Genomic DNA, 19,954 nt, shown 5'->3' with positions numbered 1-19,954 from the left:
TACTGAATATAGGCAACAATGCCATCTTCATACTTCCCTCTTAGGTGGGAAAGCACTGGAGATCAGTGGTGGTATGCGTCACCCATTGATTTCGCAGCTGCTAATGGCTACTATGACTTGGTGAGAGAGCTTATTTACCTTGACACCAATCTCCTCATCAAACTCACTTCCCTTCGTCGGATTAGTCGGCTTGAAACTGTTTGGGACGACGAGGAGCAGTTCGATGGTGTTGCTAAATGTCGTTCTCATGTAGCCAGACAGCTCCTGCTAGAATGTGAAACAAAAAGAGGTCACAACACTCTCATTAGAGCTGGACATGGTGGTTGGCTTTTGTACACTGCTGCTTCAGCTGGTGATGGGACCTTTGTCAAGGAATTGTTGGAGAGAAACCCTCTTCTTGTTTTTGGAGAAGGAGAATATGGTGTCACTGACATATTTTATGCCGCGGCCAGGAGCAGGAATTCTGAGGTTTTCAGGCTCTTGCTTGATTTCTCTATTTCACCACGATATGGCCTTGGCTCTGGAGGAGAGTTAGAGGGGCAGCAGAGTGAGATTCCTTCGGAATTTAAGTGGGAGATTATGAATAGAGCTGTCCATGCTGCAGCTAGAGGTGGGAATTTGGAGATTTTGAAGGAGCTTCTAGGGGATTGCTCGGATGTTTTTGTTTATAGAGATGCTCAAGGGTCGACCGTCTTACATGCTGCCGCAGGGAGGGGGCAGGTCGAGGTGAGGACTATTCTGTTCTATGCTTTATCAGTAGCTTCACATATTCATTCTTGTACTATTATCAGAAGTTTTCCTGTTATTTAATTTGCTAGAGCATGGTTGTCTTTCCTTTCCTCTCTTCTGAGTACATGCTTCAATGCATCAGGTTAATGAGCTGTAGAAAGGACAGTAATCCAATATTACATGACTGATAGAGAACGATTGATCTCCCCTTTTTGAAGAAGGGGGCTGTTTGTGATGCTTCAGATTAGACTAGTTGATTGCTCCTGGTTTATTTTCCTCCCTTCTGTCAGTAGTCCACATCTTTCATTGGCTTTAGGTGAATTTCTCCACCTATCATTTTACAATATTTTAATGTACAGGTCTGGTTATGCATATGAGTTGAAGGTGCCTTTCTCCACCGCTCATATGAAACGTATATTTTTCAGAGTGTCATTTGGGTTTTGGTTGTTCAGATGCTAATTTTAGCATTATTTCGTATTGTACGAGCCTTGTTCAAATGGAGAACCCTGACTTGTCAAATGGGCAGTAGCCTTTTCTGGGAGACTCCTCGTATTGCTGTTAGCCCTTCAGTGTGTACATTGGCAAGTCCCTCTCACTTTAGATTCTCAGATTCACCTCCTCTCTCAGCAAGGCCTGTTCTTGCCCTAAGAGTTTACTCGTTTTGCTTTCTTGAAAGAAATGGCCAACAGAATTATAGAGTTCTCTCTCACTTCTGTTTGATGGACTGGCTATCACATGTCAGGACTACTCCTGTCTACTCATGATTGGAGAAAGTTTATATCTAGAGCCTTTCTGATGGCATGCTCATTTCGAGTCCATTTTGTTCTTATTATCCCTTCGTTTTTTTATTTTGTGCTCATGCAGGGATGAATCCACTTTGTTCTTCATGGTGATATCCCTTAGACCTGAGAAAAATGACACTTACAGAAAAACTTATCCTGTTCGTGCAGGTAGTTAAGGATCTAATTACATCCTTTGATATCATCGACGCCAAAGATTATCAAGGGAATACGGCACTACACGTGGCTGCTTACAGGGGTTACTTGGCTGTGGTAGAGATTTTGATACTTGCATCTCCCTCACTCGCCTCCTTTACAAACAACTACGGAGATACTTTTCTCCATATGGCAGTGTCAGGCTTTCAGACCCCTGGTTTTCGAAGAGTGGATAGGCAGATTGAGCTCTTCACTCAGTTAATGAGTGGTAAGATTGTGAATATCAAAGATGTCACCAATGTCAAGAACAACGATGGAAGAACAGCCCTCCATACCATCAATCAACTTAATAGTAGTGACATGGACGCCATGACTCCACTAGATCTCCTCAAGCAACGGCCAAGATCAGCATCTTCTGAAATTCTAATCAAGCAGCTGATTTCAGCTGGAGGGATTTCTTATCGTCAGGATAACATAGCCAGAAAAGCTATTGTTTCCCATCTGAAAGGGCATGGTATAGGAATGAGTCCTGGCACTTCTTTTAGAATTCCAGATGCAGAGGTGTTCTTGTACACTGGTATTGAGAACGCATCTGATGCCAGTTGCGATCACACAAGTGTTGGTGACAATTCATGCTTGAGTGGCCCAAGTGATATTGACACGGGTAACTCCTCGGAAAACAAAAAATCAGGTTCTGTAAATAAGGCTGCAAGGCGTCTGAGGTCTCTCCTTAAGTTGCCCAGGAGGAAAGAGAAAAAAGCTGCAGTGATGGAGTTAGAAGATGATGACTCCGTAAACTCATTTGATTTATGCCAAAGCTTGGAAGACCGTCCAATTCCTCTCAGGCAGAGATACTCAAAACTGTTTTCCCTCTCAACCAACAAAAGAACAATTTCTGGAAGGAGCGGTCTTCCAAGTCCATCAACTAGAAAGAAATTTACCATGGGGCTAATGCATGGTGCTATTCAAACAAATCAACATTTAGCTGTTTCAGATAGATCGCCTTCAAGTCCATTTTCAGGGTCATCCCTGTCATCGCCCATTTCATTGGATAAAGAAAAGGATATTGATATTGCAGGAACCTCTTTCTCAAATCAGCCATCGAAGCATAAACAAGCATCCTTCAACAAGAAGTCGATGAACCAGTATTTTTGCTTTATTGCTCAAGGGCTAGCAGTGGAAGATTCAGGGACGAATCAGAGCTACAAGCATGCCACTCCTCTAGTAACCTGAATTGATTGTAAAAACACCTGCGAGTTTCGGCAGGATCCTCATAGTAGAATCTTTTGTTTTGGAATCTGTAGTGTTCTTTCCACATTAATTTTCTTAATTCATTTGGTCTTTGTATACCGATAGAGTGTGTTTGAGGATATGGCGTGTTTGAGATTGTTTTTCGTGTTTTTTACTCGAAAATATAATAAGATAATATTTTTTTTAATTTTAAAATTTATTTTTTTGAAAAAATACAGCTGTTCCCCGAAATCAAACACTGCGAATTTTAACTATATTCTTAGTTCCCCAACAGATATCAAAAGCTGATGTCGAAGTTGATGGAAACATTCATGTGGATGATTAGTTGGGAAGCAAGACGACAATATGGCTATTAGATCCATGGTTAATGTCCTACGACTCTAACTATATTCTTCTTGTTCTGCTGCACATGTAATTGATGATTCAACAACATCAGGTGTGTAACATGTTCATCCCAAATCGAATGCACCATCTGCATCAAATATAGAAAGCACCATTTCTATATAGCAGAATACCCTTATGTACCTCATGATTTCTTGACAAGATTTTGTAACTAACCCATTTTTGGTCAAATAATTAAGTATTTTTTTTTGTATTCACAACACTATTTAGAGCTCATAGATGTTAGCACAATAATATTAGTAATAATAATAATAAAAAAAACTCTCCTTTTATATCCACATGTTTTCAATTTAATGATCTAATTATAACTTTTTTTTTTTAAGAATCAGCGATCAGCTGGTAGCTATCGATAGTTATCAGGATTACAAATTCAATGTGTAATCTTCAAATATACTCAAATTGAGTAATGAAGCCTCTCCTGATATAAACATCAAATAAGATTAAGGTATTTTAGTGTTTTTATTGGAGAAATCTCATATCTTTTTTCAATAAACAGGTTAACAAGATTTAAAATTTGATCTGAAAAAGAAATAGTATTTCTTTCTCAAATAATTGAGTATTTCTTTGTATTCACCATAGTATCTAAAGCTCAGAAGTGTTAGCATATTAATAATAAAAAAAAAAATTAGACTCCCCCCTTTTATATCTCCATGTTTCTAGTTTAATGATATAATTATAGTTTGTGTTTTTTCTAGAAATCAACAATTAACTAGTGGTTATTAGGATTACAAATTTAATGTGCAATCTTTAAATATGTGAAAATTGATTAATGAAGCCTCTCCTCTTGATATAAACATCAAACAAGATAAGAGTATCTTGGTGCTTTTATAGGAGAAATCCCTTACCCTTCCTCAATAAACAGGTCAACAAAATTCAAAATTTAGCTAGTAAAAAAAATAGTATTTTTTAGTCAAATAATTGAGTATTTCTTTGTATCCACCTTATTGTTTGGAGCTCTGAAGTGTTAGTGGATTAATAAAAAATAAAAAAAAATTAAATTCTTCCCTTTATATCTCCATGTTTCCAACTTAATAATCTAATTACAGCTTGTTTTTTTTAGGAATCAGCGATCAACTAGCAGCTATTAAGATTACAAATTCAACATACAATCTTTAAATATGAGCAAATTGACTAATAAAACCCCTCCTTTTAATATAAACATCAAACAAGATAAGGGTAGTTTGGTGTTTTTATAAGAGAAATCCCCTATCTTTCTCAACAAACAGGCAAGCAAGATTCAAAATTTAGCTCAGAAGATAAATAGTATCCTAACCACCAATTGCCAATTTACCATCTTTGGTATAAGGATCATCTGCTAATTACAGAATCCTCCACCGATATTCTCTCGCGTATCTTCATTATAAATTGTATTTGGAGGCGACCATTTTATTGGAGTTTCCTGTGGCTCGAGGAGAAGGTTATTCCGGGAGGCTAAGATCGCTTTGAATCAAACAAACGTTTCTGTGACTTTTTGTTGTGTTACGTAAACTAGCTTGATTGCAATTATGTCATACAACGAGTCACAGAACGATGAAGCAGCAAGAGAAAAGGCCATAAATGATTGGCTTCCAGTCACTTCCTCGAGGAATGCCAAATGGTGGTACTCAACCTTCCACAATGTCACTGCCATGGTTGGTGCTGGTGTTCTTAGTCTCCCCTATGCCATGGCTCAACTTGGATGGTATGTATCTATAAATATATGCTTAATCTTAACTTTACTATATATACATAGATCAATATATGTATGAGCTTAACTATTAATTAATTTTTTGTTCTGCATCCATGAAATTTTAGGGGACCAGGTGTCGCCATACTTGTTTTATCATGGGTGATCACGCTATACACTCTATGGCAAATGGTTGAAATGCATGAGATGGTTCCTGGTAAGCGATTTGATAGATACCATGAGCTAGGACAACATGCGTTTGGAGAGAAGTTGGGTCTCTGGATTGTTGTGCCACAGCAACTAGTTGTACAAGTTGGAGTAAACATAGTCTATATGGTTACCGGAGGAAAATCATTGAAGAAATTCCATGATTTGGTTTGCTCCGACTGCAAAGACATCAGGCTAACGTACTTCATCATGATTTTCGCTTCGCTTCAGTTTGTTCTGGCTCATCTTCCCAATCTCAACTCCATTAGTGTTATCTCTCTGGCTGCAGCAGTCATGTCCTTGAGGTACGCACCTAGCTACTCAATTCGCCTCACTATTCAGTTTAATCTATATACGTATATAATCCAAGACCCTCTTTTTTATATGGATATGGCGGTGATTGCATCATGCAGTTACTCCACAATTGCCTGGGGAGCCACGCTTAATAAGGGTGTTCAGCCTGATGTCGACTACAGCTATAAAGCGAGCACTAAAACCGGAGCTGTCTTTGACTTTTTCTCTGCCTTGGGTGATATAGCTTTTGCATATGCCGGTCACAATGTGATCTTGGAGATCCAAGCAACAATTCCCTCTACTCCAGAGAAGCCTTCCAAGAAACCCATGTGGAGAGGAGCCTTCCTTGCATATGTCGTCGTCGCCATCTGCTACTTCCCAGTTGCCTTGATTGGATACTGGTTTTTTGGAAACAGCGTGGAAGACAACATTCTTATCTCACTCGAGAAACCAGCTTGGCTTATTGCAACTGCTAACATGTTTGTTGTCATTCATGTTATTGGAAGCTATCAGGTGCGTTTTACTTCTTTTTTTTCCCTGGTTAATTCAGTTTCGGTCGATTCCAGCGCCTACTGCATGCACACATACATGTATATTGACTCATGATGCATGTTTCAATCTGCAGATATATGCTATAGCAGTGTTCGACATGTTGGAAACTGCATTGGTGAAGAAACTCCATTTTTCTCCTTCTTTCATGCTTCGCTTTGTTACTCGCACGGTATATGTTGGTAAGTGCGGCATCCAGGCCGCTCTATTTTTCTTTCAGCTAGCAAGCTACCTATTCTGAACGCCTCTGCAAGTTTGTATCTGCAGCTTTGGGCGCTCAATCTCTTCTTTGAATATTGTTTGCTGCAGGGTTCACAATGATTGTTGGTATATGTATTCCATTCTTCGGTGGCCTGCTTTCGTTCTTCGGAGGATTTGCTTTTGCCCCAACAACATACTTCGTAAGAACTCATTACTAACCCAGTATATATATATATCATTTACCACATACCTGCTTCATATTTATGCTATCATCACTGACAAAAAAATCAACTCTTTACAGCTCCCTTGCATCATGTGGCTTGCCATCTATAAACCCAAGAAGTTCAGCTTCTCTTGGATAGCAAATTGGGTGCGTAAGCTTGACATTGTTTAGAAATCAATTATATTTTGAGGTTTGCATGAGCTGAATAATTCAAAAATATATTTCAGGTCTGCATTGTGCTTGGAATTTTGCTGATGATATTGTCACCCATTGGTGCCCTAAGACATATCATCCTTACAGCCAAAGACTACGAGTTCTTCTCATGAGCATCACACCAAATGCGAGACAAGGGCAGACCAAGTGTAAAGAAAGGGTGTTGATTGAGCTGCTGGTTATGGCCTTTGAACTTAGCAGGAAACTCAAATTTAATTAACAGTTGTAGAGTTGATGTTGTGTCCTCCTGTTTATACAGCGCTTGGGGAGCTGGTTTGTTTTATGTTAAGATTTCTCTGTATCAAACAACAATAACAACTTCTCCATCGTTGATAACTTTCATGGGGGTTTGCATGAAATTTTAGTTTGGAAAGGGTTCTTTCTTTCTTTCTTCCATGAAAGTTTCTCAAGCTGTTCAAAAATGCAAGTTGGCATCTACGGAATATTACACTAATGGTGTTAAAAAAAAAATCTTGCATGCCAATATTTTCTTTTATTTAATGATTGTTTTTTTTATATCAAAACTATATTTTTTATTAATTTTTAAATCTAAAATTATTAAAATTCATTTAAATCATAAACAATTACCTGGAAGATATATCCACTTATACTAATCAATCGTGGTATATTATGTAACAATATATACCCACATTTTGCTAAAGAGGAATAGTAGTGGTAAAGAAGGGAAATAAATGGCAAGAAGTAAAAGATGAAAGATAATTAATAAAAGTATAAATATATATTTATAAATAGAAAATATCCTCAAATCAAATCGAGAAATTAAATTATTGTTCTAAAAAACTAAAAAAAAAATTAAAAATTAAAAAAAAAACATGTAATCCAATGCTTTAATGATTATTTATTTATTTATTTATAACATATATATTTATTTTATTTTATTTTTTATATGAAAATGTATTGAATAATCCCTCGCCCATAACAATTTATATATATATAAAACAATTTGCCAGGCAAACGGGCTGGAACGGGCCCATTGGACCGGACTTCTTTGAGGGCATTTTCGAAATAAATGTAAAGGAGAGGGGAGTATAAATTAAAAACCCGCGAAGACATCTATTTTGTCTACCGAACAACTTTATCTTCCCGCCATTTTGCTCAAAGGGAGAGAGAGAATCTGAGAGGGGGAGAGAACGAAACCCTAAGAGAGAGAATCTGAGAGGGGGAGAGAGGTTGCTTGATGGAAGAGGAAATCAAAGAAGAATTTAAGAAGAGCGGGTTCTCTCTAGACGATGAAGAAGAAGTCCTCAAGAAATGTAAGCCCTGCTTTGCACTTTTGTCCCTTAATTTTCTTGCAATGCCAATAGTTCTGTTCAGATCATAATGTGCTTTAATTATTAGGTCTTACTTTCTGTATAAATTACAATCTGAAGCCATCAGACCTCGTCTCGAGCTGGGAGGTTTACTATCTCAATAGGTGAGCTCCGTCTAGGTTTCTTTTTTCTTTATTATTTTCATGGTAATTTATTTATTTTTATAGAGTTTTCGCCGTAAAAAAGAACAAAATTATTGCCTTTCAAGCTTAACTTTGGTGCAGGCTACTTGATGAATCGACGGTTCGAAATGCTGAAATGGATGGGTTTTTGTTGCACCTGCAGAATGAACAGAAAGAAGCCGTTGTTAAAGAGGAACCCGATTTGTACATCTATTCAAGCAAAGATGTGGACATGTGAGCAGTTTATTTGACTACTCTTTCTTTGTTTTGCTCGTTAATTTGTTTCTGTGCTGGATTGAAAATGTTTGGTCTGTTAAATTTGATTGAAATGTATCATGCTGTCTAGGATCTTGAATTACGATGAAGAAGATATGAAAGAAGAAGTTCCCGGGACCCCAACAGACAAATCTTTAAAACTCAACTCAGATCCATTCAATTCAACACCCAAATCGTATGGAAATGGCTATTCTTCTGGTAAACCATCAAAACTTGTGACACCGTTTGGACGGCGGACTGATAAGTTTGTAGTCAAATTCAACATCAATAGCCTTCCTGTGGTGGATAACAATGATGGTGAGCATGACCATGGGAATCTTGAGGATGAAATTATTAGGAGGGCTCAACCCTGCAAGAGGTGTTCTTTGATGGTCCATAGATTGGGGCCAGAACCTGGTTGCAGGTTCATGTATGACAAGATTGAAGATAGGGTATATGATGCTTCTTATTGCATAAACTATAAAGTGGTTCTTCGTACCTCCAATTTTTCTGTATTTCACTAACATAATTTTCCAACCATTCAGTTTAATGCACTAGAAAATCGCATTAGAAAGCATGCAACTGTGCTCTTTGCTTCTGGGCTGTATAAGGAACCAATGGACCCAACAGTTGCTTCACAGGTAACTTGGCTGTTGTCTGCTTTCATTTATCTTCTCGTTAGCATTCTGATAACTGCAATCATGCCAGCATGAAATAACATGGCCACGTGCTTATCTCTGTTAGATGTAAATAACTGTGTGGGGACCCTAACATATCAATTGTGTTAGATATCTTATATCCAAAATTCTCCCTATACTCTTCTGTTATTTGCTTCTTCTTTTTTCTTGTGAAAGAGAAAGAAAATAATTTTTTAGTTTGCCTTTGATGAATTAATTGCTTTCTAAATTCTCCAGCATGCTTTATGTAAACTTTTACACTGCTATAAAGCTGTTCATCCATGCCTCTGATTAGAACTATTGTTTCAGAGAAATATATTTGCTGTCGGAATGATCTGTTGTGATGGAGAAGGGCGTTTAAATGAGAAATCCATCATGTTGCAAAGCAGGTAAGAAGTCACATGATTTTCCTTTGTGCTATTCATTTGCATCAATCAACTTGTAAGGGAAATGATGTGACGTGCACAATAGGACATCCATGATGAAGTAGATTTATGCGCTGGTATATTTAAGGAGAACAGAAATGATGTCAATTCATGGTCTAAAAATCTGGTCTCATTTTGGAAGAAGCCCGTGTATGAGGCAATGTGATAAAAATTAACTGTCTTGGCCAAGTTTGCCCCCGAAGGGTTGTGTCCAGGCTAAAGCGGGGCCTAGATTGCCCAGTTCCTAGATTCATAGTCAAAAGATCTGACAATCAGGGTGTTCTTGTTGTGATATGAACGATGGTCACGGGAAAGAGACTGTTGAATGCCAGTCCTGATTATGTGTGCCATATCTATGCAACAGTGTTGAGCATTCTGGAGGCTGCAATGTTCGTTTAGAATTGCATAACTTGAGCCAATTCTCCATTTTTCCAGGACAGGTAAACTATAAATAAGATTATTGATCTTTGATCCATATATCCCTAAATCAAGCTTAGCCCACAAGGTTGCATTTCTGCAGATTGTAGGTATTGAAGGTCAAAATCCTAGTGGACATTGTTTGATTGCATCTAAACTGGTGGACTCAGTTCCTTTATCTGCCACTGTTGCTGTGAATCAGCATCCTACAAAGAAGCAAGCTTTGGATCTGGTGGTTGAGTCAACCGATTCTTCTTTTGTACAAAAGGAGATATCAGCTGTATGTAGCTTTGTCTTCTGCTTCAATTGAGGATATTAGAATAACACTGTTTCTTGTGCTTGATCATAAGCCATACATGCCATGTTTCATAGCTGTTGCTGAGTGGAAGGGACAGATGATTTGGGGTGCAAACATTGGAAGAGTCCATAGTATAGCATTTAACTGAAAATATGGAATTAAAATAGTTTAAAATGTTCAGGATCAATGATGCGCTTGTAGAAGCTAATGACTTAAAGGCTTTCAGATGGGATAGATTTGAAAAGTATCAGCAGCAGCGTGTGCATTTCATTTGTTAACTGTAGAGAAACTACTGCAAAGCTGAGAAGGCAGGAGGTTTTAAATTGCTGCTTGAAGCGGATAAAACTTGCATACTCGTAGAATAAAAGCTTAAACCTCGCCACTTAAGAGAATAATTCACTTTTCTGCCAAAGTTTTCATTCATAAGTCACATGTGAGATCATAATAAATTGAGCAATCATGTTTGCTCTCTTGTATTTTTGCAATACTTCGATCCTATAGGAAATAATCTGTTTGTATCTAACAGCTTATTGCTTCGGGCCCTTTCACCACAACAGACAACTTATTCTTTGAGCCTCTGACAGAGCTGCTTGCATATGCGGGCAGAAAGTTACCACAATTACTTGTACTGGTATGATTTTACTATTTTTGAATGCGTTGTCATGCTTGGGTTATGGGCTCAGGAAATATCATTTCGTAGACTTATTGGCAGTTTTTCTTAGATGGGACCATTCATCGACTCTGAACATCCAGAGGTTAAGAAAGGGGCTGTAGACAGGAGCTTTGATGAGTTGTTTTGTCAGGAAATTCTGAGAAGGGTAACTAATCAAAACGTTGTGAATTGTTTCCTGGAAGCAACTTCATTGTTTTATAATCATTTAGCTGTTTATTCTTTCAGTTGCAAGACCATGTGGAATATGCTGGCTCTAATGTGCGTGTGATTCTTGTTCCATCTATACGGGATGCTCAGCATGATTTTGTTTTCCCACAGGTCATGATAGTGATATATTGAGTCCTAAAATAATTCCTTTACTTAATCATAGTAAGCACACGCGTGCATGTCTTGTGTATATTGTTTTTACCTATAGATGTGTATATTTGTTACTGAGATTTAGCTGTTGTTGTGCAGCCTGCTTTTGATATTCATCTCCCCAATCTCGAACATCAGGTACATGATATATATGATTCGAGTCATTCGTGTTGTGACTAGAAAGACACTGCTTGTTTGATAAAAAAAAAAAAGAAGAAGAAGAACAAACAAACAAAGAAGGTATTTGCGGTACATTTTACCACCCCATGCAGATCATACATTTTATATTATTTTCTGTCCTTTTGCCAGATAACTGGTCTCACAAATCCAGGAATTTTTGAAGCAAATCAGGTAAAAAATGATGCCCACTTTTTTACACTCAAATTTTCAATTCTTCTTGCTTGAAACTCTCAACAATGATTTTTTGGTTTTCGCTGATGGAAAATTGATTTAGAATTTCCATTTTTCAAAAACTATTCATAGCACATGTATTGTTTAGAAGTTCCTGTTGGACAATCAACTTTGAACTGTCTTGTGTTCAATACAAGCTATATTACTTTTGTTATTCAAATGTGCTAGGTTAATCTTTATAATGAGGTTCTTGTAGACCTTAATCGTATCCAAATACTGATTGCTCACCATTTGGATGATTCACCGAGTACGGTTTTTATGGGCAAATGTTTATTGTTTTGGATCAGTAATTAGAGCTCAGAATTTCTGGCTATCTGCTCGGGTAGCAAACCAAGAGGTTGAGAACCTAGGGAAAATTATAACATTCAGGACGTAAGTTTTCCATCCTGTTAAGCAAACCTAAAGGATTATAATTATAAATGAAGCTCAATTTTTTTGAACCCCTTTCAGGTTCAGTCTAGGTTTAGGTTCCATAGACGACAAATTTATATATTTTGTGCATGTCAATAGAATGTTCTGCCAGAGTAGTTGAATTTACTAGAATTCTAGCTTGGACCAAGCCCAAGCCTCGTTTCTCTAGAGCATGTTAAGCAACCTGGGTGGTCAGTAAAGATCCTGAAATTTCCCAGGATCCATTCTTGAAAATTGAAAATCTTGTGATTTTTTTCAAGATCACATGCCACTTAGGTCTAGTATCCAAGCATCCCACAACTTCAAATTTCAGAGGTTCTATTGATCCTTATTATTTTTCATAAACATGAATCTGCATCAGAGTGTGCAATGCATGTATTCTGTTTAATAGTTTTAGTTTCAGGTCAAAGTAGGCTGCTGCACAGTGGACATTCTAAAACAGATAAGCGGCGAGGAGATGTCACGAAATCCAACAGATGGAACACCCAGTGATCGAATGAGTAGACTTGCAAACCATATTATCAGTCAGCGCAGGTACGTTTGAAAATTCTTATTGAAAACTCCTCCACTTGATATTTTTGTTGTTTCAAGAGATCGGAGATCTAGAGTACCTGACTTGTTAATTTTTAAATAAATGAAAACAGCTTTTATCCTCTATATCCGCCAGCTGAAGAAGTTCCATTGGACTTTTCACTTGCTCCAGAAGCTCTTCAGATTACCTCGATTCCAGATATTCTCATCCTGCCTTCAGATATGAAGTACTTTATAAAGGTAAACATAGCACCAAGTACCTGAATCTTTTTGGTTCCAGTCCCGATTTCAAAAAAAAAAAAAAATAGAAAATAGAAAAAAAGATGTGCTGGTAGGCTCAAAACGTAGCCCACTAGTGAAGGATGATGGGTTCAACTTCTTCAAACCCTTCAAGTGTTTGCTCTCTGGCACAGGTGTTGACCCTTGGTGAAGGGGAAGAGCAAAGGAAGTGCATTTGCATAAACCCAGGAAGACTGGCAAAGGGAGAGGGAGGTGGCACTTTTGTAGAGCTTAACTACCAAGGAAGTCCTGACAAGATGAATGCTTCAATTATAGGCATATAAATCTTCGACGCAAGCTCTTTTAAGTAATGTACCAAACTTGAATGTTCCTCCAAATGGCTCAGCAGCTGGTGCACAATATCAGAATTGAAGGTCTAACACAGCTAAGTTAAAATTTGTTGGATCAACATTGTAATAGAAGTTAAACTAAATGCATAGGTTGAGTGATTTGGGAGGATTTCAGACTTCCCGTCCTCCTGATGCTGCATTAGTGCCAGTGATGACCCCCGTAATCGACTTGCTATCTCGTAACAATCGAACAGTATATCAGCTGTACAAGTGATTTGGTATTAGACACAATGTTGTATTCACTCACTTCCTTTCAATGTTCTATGCAGTTATCAATTTGCTCTTACAGAAGAAACTACTGCAAAGTCATTTAAAATAAGAGTTCAGTTTTCAAGTATAATTTTGTCCAAGATATAGATCAAAGAAGTAATAACTGCTTCATCTCTGTAAAACAAAATCATTTCATTGAATGAATGAACAAACAAACAAATGTTCTGTCCTTGCCAAAAATTCTCACAAGCTTGCAGGAACATTCAGACAAGCACTAGTAAATTGGGCAATGTGAGAAGCAGAGGAAGTCCGTGTGCTCCATTTAACAAGCGACAAACACAGTGTTGCTACATGGTGAAGTATGAAGAGAGTGTCATTAAGGTAGAATACCATGTAGTGAAGGAGGTCCACCAAGAACTAAAGCCATGCTGAGCTCAAGCATTGTGTTTCGAAAGCGGAGAGGCAAAGGTAAGTGAGGTTTGGCTGTGTAGCAGTACTGCACGGACAGCCATAATAACCGCAGGACTGACATGACGAGCAAGAGACGTGAAGCAGCTCGAAGCTTCTTTTCGCTGTTTTGGTTCCCAGTTTCGAAGAATAACAAAATAAGCTAAAAAATACGTAGAGAGAAACAAAAGAAAGAGTATGAGCAGGGTTGGGAAACAGAGAAGTGGAATATGCATTTCACCTGACTGCAGGAAATTAACACAAGATTGATGCTTTTCAAGGCTCATGTTATTACATTAAGGACAGAGATTGATACACCTATGAATGGATTGAAACAAGCTTCAGAAATCTCTTACTGCTCCAAAAAATGGTTCCGAATTCTTTCAATCTAAGGAGGTGAAGGAGGCTTTTTTCTTTTTCCTTCCAGATTATAGCCCGCCCATTACAAAACAGAACGACATCAAAGATACTTTCATTTTCTCTGAAATAGAAAAGAATCATGGAGAAGCTCGTCCTGATAAGAAGCGATTTTTACATGAACACCATTTTCTTACTAATACCACACAGCAATCAATTACTTTTCCATATGCCAACCAAAGCCTAGAAAAACAGCCGCATCTCTCTTCTACCGTTTCAGAAATGCTTCTATCAAAACTTGTCCTGGGTGGTCATTTATTATACGTTATGTTATGCTAAAAACTGTCTTGCCCAAGCTGGCCAAAACCCTGACTTGACATGCAGTTCGAAGAGCACCAGCATGAACTTTGAATCTCGGGGTTTAACCAGACATGGCACGTCACTTACATTACCATTCCTCCATCAATAGTGAACACCTGCAAAACAATAATCTAACTTAAAACCACGAAAATGGAATGGCAGCTGGGTTCAGCATTCATTAGCTGGGATGCCAGAGGAACCGTGCCAAGGGGCTCCATTTAACACTTGGCTTTAGCCAATGGACCTCATTACATGCAGTTCTCCGCCATGGCAGAGCATAGCAATTAGGTGGCAATGTAAAGCAAAGGCAATGCATGTTATGCAATGGATCTGGTAAACCAAGGCACTAATTGATCAAACCACTAGAATTTGTCTCCCTGTGAGACTTATTAGCTAAATCTGTTCAGCCTATGGATTACATCACAAGGTTATGGCTCCTTAAGGTATAGCCAAGGTAATGAAGCTTGCAAGCAAATTTAAAGCATGCAAGGAGTTGAATTGGACCAAGCAAACGGAGAATCAAAACAGTGCCTCGGCAAGCCATGCCATGACAAGAAGCAACCAAAAGAAAATAATTTAGAAGAGCAGGTTTGGGCTATAATTTCACCAGTTAAAACTTACAAAACATGGAAAATCAAAATAGAATAGATTTAGAACCTGTCCAGTGATGTAACTGGAGGCGGGATTAAGAGCCAGGAATTCCACTAGTCCTGCAACCTCTTCTGGTTGGCCATAACGTCCTGAACAAATATCAACTGTTATGACCATCATCTGAACATAATTCTATGAGAAGCTTGTGAAAAAAATTTCAACTTGTTCAAATTCAGATGACTGTATCAGTTAAATATGGAGATCAAACTGACAAGGACTCGTCATTCAATAGAAGCATAGAGCTAGAGAAATATTCACATATACTACTACAAACAAACAAAGATTTGATGAACTATGCAAACTAGCAATATTAGCACATTTCCAAAAGCAAAAAAGAGATGAGGGCTTTCAGATGAGTTTCGCATGAATACTTCTCAAACCCTTTGAAAAATTTGTTGCCTCGGAAACTTCTCAGCAGAAACTTAAAAGGCCAACTGCAATGTGAAATTTGAAAAAAAAATTAAAAAATTTGGAAAAAAAAATATATACTCACCCAAAGGGATCGTTTCCAAGATTTTCTTTTCAATATCATCTCCAAGCTTGGCAGTCATATCAGATGCAATGAATCCTGGGGCCACAGCATTTACCTGGAAAATAGTCTTTAATTAGATCTGATTCCATGCAAAAACTTAAAAAGTGCAGAACAATTGTAACAAAAGATAAAACTCCTGAAAACTCACATTAATGTTTCTGCTTGCATATTCCTTTGCAACAGTCTTTGTCAGGCCAATAACTCCTGCCTTTGCAGCACTATAGTTGGCTTGCCCGACATTGCCAACCAAACCAACAACTGATGCTATGTTAATAATCCTTCCCTGCACAAATTAAAAATTTCACTTAATAGAGCTTATATTATGCTCACATTCTGTTTATCATTTAATTTCTGCAAATTATAGATACAGAGGTATTAGCAACAAAAAAGGTGAATCAGCTGAAAGTATCCTCAGTCTTGGACAAGTCAGTGTACACCCATTGGAAACACTCATAGTGACAAGTCTCAAAGTTATTTTAACTTCGAGATATGATTCCAGGCTGTCAGTACAGGTTTCAATATAAAGAAATAGTTTTCAGACTGTGATAACTTCTTAACAACAATCTGACACTGTTAAAGAAGATTATGTATAAGAGAAGTGCATGATGAAAGAAAGAAATTTAAACTTGCAAGGGGCTCAAAACTGTATCAAATTGGGGTTTTAAAGGCACAAATCTATCACTGGCCTAATTAGCCAAGAACAAGGAAGGCCAATGACTTGAGGATGGGCAAGGGATCTTACCTTTCTCTTTTTCATCATAATTTTGGCTGCTGCCTGCACAGAGCACACTATCTTAGTTTGATTAAGATAATCATAAGTAGATGTCAGATAGATCAAATTATTGGATCTCGATGCACACACCTGTGTGCAAAGGAATACACCAGTGAGATTCAGATCAATAACATCCTGCCACTGAGATTTCTTCATTCTCATCAGCAATGTATCCCGTGTAATTCCTGAAATCAAGATATATGCATTATGAGCTCTAAAAGGAAAACAGAAAGTGATGAGGAAAGATAGGAGTTATTACTAACCTGCATTATTTATCAGTATATCAACGGTTCCCCATGCATCAACAGCCTACAAATGTGACAAATCATTAGCAGAAGCATAAATATTGTTTGCACTTAAATTCAACCAACAGAAGGAACATCCACTCACAGTTTTCATCATTGATTCCACATCAGCCTCTTTTGAAACATCACCCCCAAAAGTGAGGGCCTGGCCACCATAAGCCTCAATCTACAAAATTATCAAATAAACCCAACGGTCGTTTTAATCATGCACTGTGAATTACTAACAATTCCATTTCCAGTAAACAGAAGAAACAACCACATATGCAGCAAGCAAACTGAAATTTCCAGGTTTGAGAAAAAATATTTTGAATGAAACCTGATGAAGCTGTTAAACCAAACATCACCATCTCTACCAATTTCCATTTTAGTCATTATTTACTTCCATTTCAAAAAGGTCATCGAGAAGAGGCCAGAAAACAAAAGGGTAAACATTGGGCAGCGCGGCAAAAGAAATAAAGCGGCGACTTTATTATTTCCCGACCGCATCTGGCTACAAAGGAGCTAATTCACATCTTGAGCCCTTGAAAGTAAGTCATTTTAACACTTGGTGGAAAATAATTGATCGGCTCCTTCTACTTCTTTCAATTGGACCGTCTCGTGCTAATCAAACCAGCATTTCGGTAATGGCCAGAAAATTATTAATGGTCAGCTAGCCACTAAAACCTTGAACCGTGAGACAAAAAAATGCAAAGCTTCACCTTGGTATTAAAATTATAAAAATCAGGGATTCACCTACCTCTTTGGAAACCTCCTCGGCTTCCTTTGAAGACCTAGCATAATTAACCAAGACCTGCAATATCAGAAAAAGAAAATATCTCTAATTCACCATTTTCCAGAAATTAAATAATAATAATAATAATAATCTACGAGTTAGATAGTGGAATTCTACTAACCTTGCAACCTGCTTTTCCCAAAGACAGAGCAATTGCTTTGCCAATACCTCTAGAGGCTCCAGTCACTACCACTACCGGCGATTCCACCTTCTGTGCCGCCTGTGCGCTCGCTTTTTCAGAAGTCGCAACCTGAGCTCTTACACCTGCGCGTGCGCCAATCAATCAATCACTGATGAATAATCCCCGATGTAAGTAGATGATCACTCTAATTAGAAATTAAAATAGATACCAGAAGAAGCAAATGAGCTCCTCGATCTACACTGGAGAGAAATGCCAGGTCCGACTCCAGCGGAAACTGGAGAGAAAGGGCGAAGGTGAGCGATTTTTGTATCAGCGGAGGTGGGGAAAGGAGCGGGGGATCTGTAGGCGACGACATTGGATCCGGCGAGAGAAGCTGCAGCAGCCATGAGAGGTACAAAGTGTCTCCTTAGAATAGACGAGGAGGAGGAGGAGGAAGTGGAAGGGAAGAGGAGAGCCAGAGAAACCACGACGATTTGCTTTGCTTTTTATAGGAAAAGAAAATTGATAGGTTGTATGTAGCTGGTGCTTCGCTTTGTTAGCTCCGGAACTGTTATTAGCGGCGATACACTCCACGTAGATTTTGGTACTGTTATTACTTTTCGTTTAAAAATATATATTAAAATAATATTTTTATTTTTATATTCATTTATAAAAGGTATTAAAACACAAAAAAATAAATTAAAAAATTAAAAAAAAAAAAGAATTGCTTGAGCTTAAAAATAATATTTTTGAAAATTTTTAAATAAATTTTTTTGTTTTAAATTTTTTTATAATTTTAAATTATTTTAATATATTAGTATCTAAAATAAATTAAAAAATATATTTTATTTTAATATATTTTTAATCGAATAATATTTTAAAAATCAACCATAGTTCAACCGTTAGGCATCATTTGTTCATTGATTCCCAGGATGCCAGTCATTGCAGTCTGGGTTGCCATTGGTGAACTGAGCTGGCATTGGCTTGAGATGGCAAGGTGGTAAATTGCGAATACTTCGAGATCTTTTTGGACAATTGATGGACGGGAAAGTTTGGTTCAACCGCGCAAACTAATTCCCACCCACTTTGCCTTGGTATGAACGACGCCTAGACGGCATCGTTTTCCTTTTATTTCTTGAGGAGGTGTACGACACGTCAGGTTGGGCTAAGCTCGTACAGTACATGGGCTGGCACGGCACAACCGTGTGTGTGAAATATAGTCCCAAGTTAGTCTCTAGCCCACAAAATAATAAAGTGTTGGTGTTATGAGGACGTTCTACGATATTATGAATTTTTTTATTAAAAATAAAATAAATATATTTTTAATACAGTATATAAAATAATAAATAATGAAACAGAAAGCTTATCTTTTATAAGAACTGGGAGTTAGTCACGTACCATGTTTTACCTCGATTTTTTTTATAATTTGTTTTATTTATCTTAAAGGCTAATTTAATTGCCACTTGCAAATATTTTTTTATCTAAATTTTTTTAAAACAAAGTTTGAAAATAAATTAAAATAATATTTTTAAAGTAATGTAAAATTAAGATTTAAGTTTCTAAAGGACAGTTAATGAAAGTTCAAGAAAAAATAATAAAAAACCATCCATTCACTACTTGGAGTTTATTAACCTATAAAACTTATTTTTTAACTTGTTTTTATTGAATAAAAAACATTAAAACATAAATAAATATATTTTCAACACCCAAATATTCTCCAGTCAGTTTAAGAATTTAAAATCAAGTCAAAATAAAACAAAACTCACAGGTTCTAATTAATCTGTGCTCTCCCAACATGCTTAAATGGCAAGATCACTCTCATTAAACTTTCTTATTTAGGTATTCAATAACATTGATCAAAAGTTAATTACAATGATCACGATTTAAAAAAAAACACTAAGAATAATATTTTTTGAAAAATTATAAAAAAAATATAATTTTATTTTTTATATATACCGTTATAGATTACATTTTATATTTTGGATAAAGTAAAAAAATCAAATAAAATACATTATGAAAATATAAACCATTATTGAAAAATTATGGGATGAAAAGTATAATTAATTTATAAAAATACAGAGAAAAAATTAACCAATATCAAATTATATGAGTTTTTTTTTTAATTATCTCTGATATTTTTTGTAGTGAGATTTAGCACCATGATTTTATATGTAGTTCTTATTTATACCAAAAGTATCACTCTGCAAGCTATCTTGAATA

At 37.0% G+C, this 19,954-nt stretch overlaps 4 protein-coding genes across 6 annotated transcripts; 3 read left to right on the top strand and 1 right to left on the bottom strand.

Moving 5' to 3' along the window:
• LOC105137503 (uncharacterized) lies at positions 1 to 3,012 on the top strand. The gene is made up of 2 exons (XM_011043267.1): positions 1 to 726; positions 1,680 to 3,012. The coding sequence occupies exons 1-2, from the start codon at positions 19 to 21 to the stop codon at positions 2,895 to 2,897; spliced, it is 1,926 nt and encodes a 641-aa protein (XP_011041569.1). The 5' UTR covers positions 1 to 18; the 3' UTR covers positions 2,898 to 3,012.
• Positions 3,013 to 4,730: 1,718 nt separating this feature from the next.
• Positions 4,731 to 7,038, top strand: LOC105137502 (lysine histidine transporter 1-like). Its single transcript, XM_011043266.1, has 7 exons — positions 4,731 to 4,998; positions 5,112 to 5,495; positions 5,604 to 5,997; positions 6,110 to 6,215; positions 6,343 to 6,434; positions 6,536 to 6,604; positions 6,685 to 7,038. The coding sequence occupies exons 1-7, from the start codon at positions 4,823 to 4,825 to the stop codon at positions 6,781 to 6,783; spliced, it is 1,320 nt and encodes a 439-aa protein (XP_011041568.1). The 5' UTR covers positions 4,731 to 4,822; the 3' UTR covers positions 6,784 to 7,038.
• A 729-nt stretch (positions 7,039 to 7,767) lies between these two features.
• On the top strand, positions 7,768 to 14,351 carry LOC105137500 (DNA polymerase alpha subunit B-like). Of its 2 annotated transcripts, XR_844609.1 has the most exons (17): positions 7,768 to 7,944; positions 8,030 to 8,105; positions 8,226 to 8,357; positions 8,470 to 8,830; positions 8,924 to 9,019; positions 9,365 to 9,444; positions 9,845 to 9,920; positions 10,001 to 10,177; positions 10,722 to 10,826; positions 10,918 to 11,013; positions 11,094 to 11,186; positions 11,325 to 11,363; positions 11,535 to 11,576; positions 12,451 to 12,581; positions 12,692 to 12,818; positions 12,992 to 13,954; positions 14,084 to 14,351. XR_844609.1 is itself a non-coding variant. In XM_011043262.1 (16 exons), the coding sequence occupies exons 1-16, from the start codon at positions 7,869 to 7,871 to the stop codon at positions 13,139 to 13,141; spliced, it is 1,857 nt and encodes a 618-aa protein (XP_011041564.1). In that variant the 5' UTR covers positions 7,768 to 7,868; the 3' UTR covers positions 13,142 to 14,351. The 2 variants fall into 2 exon arrangements, 1 of the variants encoding a protein (XP_011041564.1); XM_011043262.1 differs by having other exon boundaries at positions 12,992 to 14,351.
• Positions 14,278 to 18,338, bottom strand: LOC105137501 (3-oxoacyl-[acyl-carrier-protein] reductase 4-like). Of its 2 annotated transcripts, XM_011043265.1 has the most exons (12): positions 17,964 to 18,338; positions 17,735 to 17,877; positions 17,578 to 17,631; positions 16,927 to 17,007; positions 16,800 to 16,845; positions 16,627 to 16,721; positions 16,507 to 16,539; positions 15,913 to 16,047; positions 15,726 to 15,819; positions 15,239 to 15,321; positions 14,618 to 14,697; positions 14,278 to 14,473 (listed from the first exon to the last, which is right to left on the bottom strand). In XM_011043265.1, the coding sequence occupies exons 1-11, from the start codon at positions 18,139 to 18,141 to the stop codon at positions 14,665 to 14,667; spliced, it is 975 nt and encodes a 324-aa protein (XP_011041567.1). In that variant the 5' UTR covers positions 18,142 to 18,338; the 3' UTR covers positions 14,278 to 14,473; positions 14,618 to 14,664. The 2 variants fall into 2 exon arrangements, with proteins under 2 accessions (XP_011041567.1, XP_011041566.1); XM_011043264.1 differs by having other exon boundaries at positions 14,278 to 14,697.
• Positions 18,339 to 19,954: the final 1,616 nt, after the last annotated feature.

The sequence above is a fragment of the Populus euphratica genome, unplaced genomic scaffold (assembly GCF_000495115.2).
Source record: "Populus euphratica unplaced genomic scaffold, PopEup_1.0 scaffold81.1, whole genome shotgun sequence".
Lineage (NCBI taxonomy): Eukaryota > Viridiplantae > Streptophyta > Magnoliopsida > Malpighiales > Salicaceae > Populus > Populus euphratica.
This window is presented reverse-complemented; position numbering and strand designations above follow the sequence as displayed.

Bases quoted from the DNA above. Each gene is read 5' to 3' on its own strand.
- LOC105137503 (XM_011043267.1), top strand. From the start codon at position 19: ATGCCATCTTCATACTTCCCTCTTAGGTGGGAAAGCACTGGAGATCAG. The intron at 727-1,679 runs GTGAGGACTATT...CTGTTCGTGCAG, and splicing joins CAGGGAGGGGGCAGGTCGAG to GTAGTTAAGGATCTAATTAC.
- LOC105137502 (XM_011043266.1), top strand. From the start codon at position 4,823: ATGTCATACAACGAGTCACAGAACGATGAAGCAGCAAGAGAAAAGGCC. The intron at 5,496-5,603 runs GTACGCACCTAG...TGCATCATGCAG, and splicing joins GCAGCAGTCATGTCCTTGAG to TTACTCCACAATTGCCTGGG. The intron at 6,216-6,342 runs GTAAGTGCGGCA...TGTTTGCTGCAG, and splicing joins TACTCGCACGGTATATGTTG to GGTTCACAATGATTGTTGGT.
- LOC105137500 (XM_011043262.1), top strand. From the start codon at position 7,869: ATGGAAGAGGAAATCAAAGAAGAATTTAAGAAGAGCGGGTTCTCTCTA. The intron at 11,364-11,534 runs GTACATGATATA...TCCTTTTGCCAG, and splicing joins TCCCCAATCTCGAACATCAG to ATAACTGGTCTCACAAATCC. The intron at 11,577-12,450 runs GTAAAAAATGAT...TTTTAGTTTCAG, and splicing joins GAATTTTTGAAGCAAATCAG to GTCAAAGTAGGCTGCTGCAC.
- LOC105137501 (XM_011043264.1), bottom strand. From the start codon at position 18,141: ATGGCTGCTGCAGCTTCTCTCGCCGGATCCAATGTCGTCGCCTACAGA. The intron at 17,632-17,734 runs GTTAGTAGAATT...CTGATATTGCAG, and splicing joins TGGGAAAAGCAGGTTGCAAG to GTCTTGGTTAATTATGCTAG. The intron at 17,008-17,577 runs GTAGGTGAATCC...ATAATTTTGTAG, and splicing joins CCGAGGAGGTTTCCAAAGAG to ATTGAGGCTTATGGTGGCCA.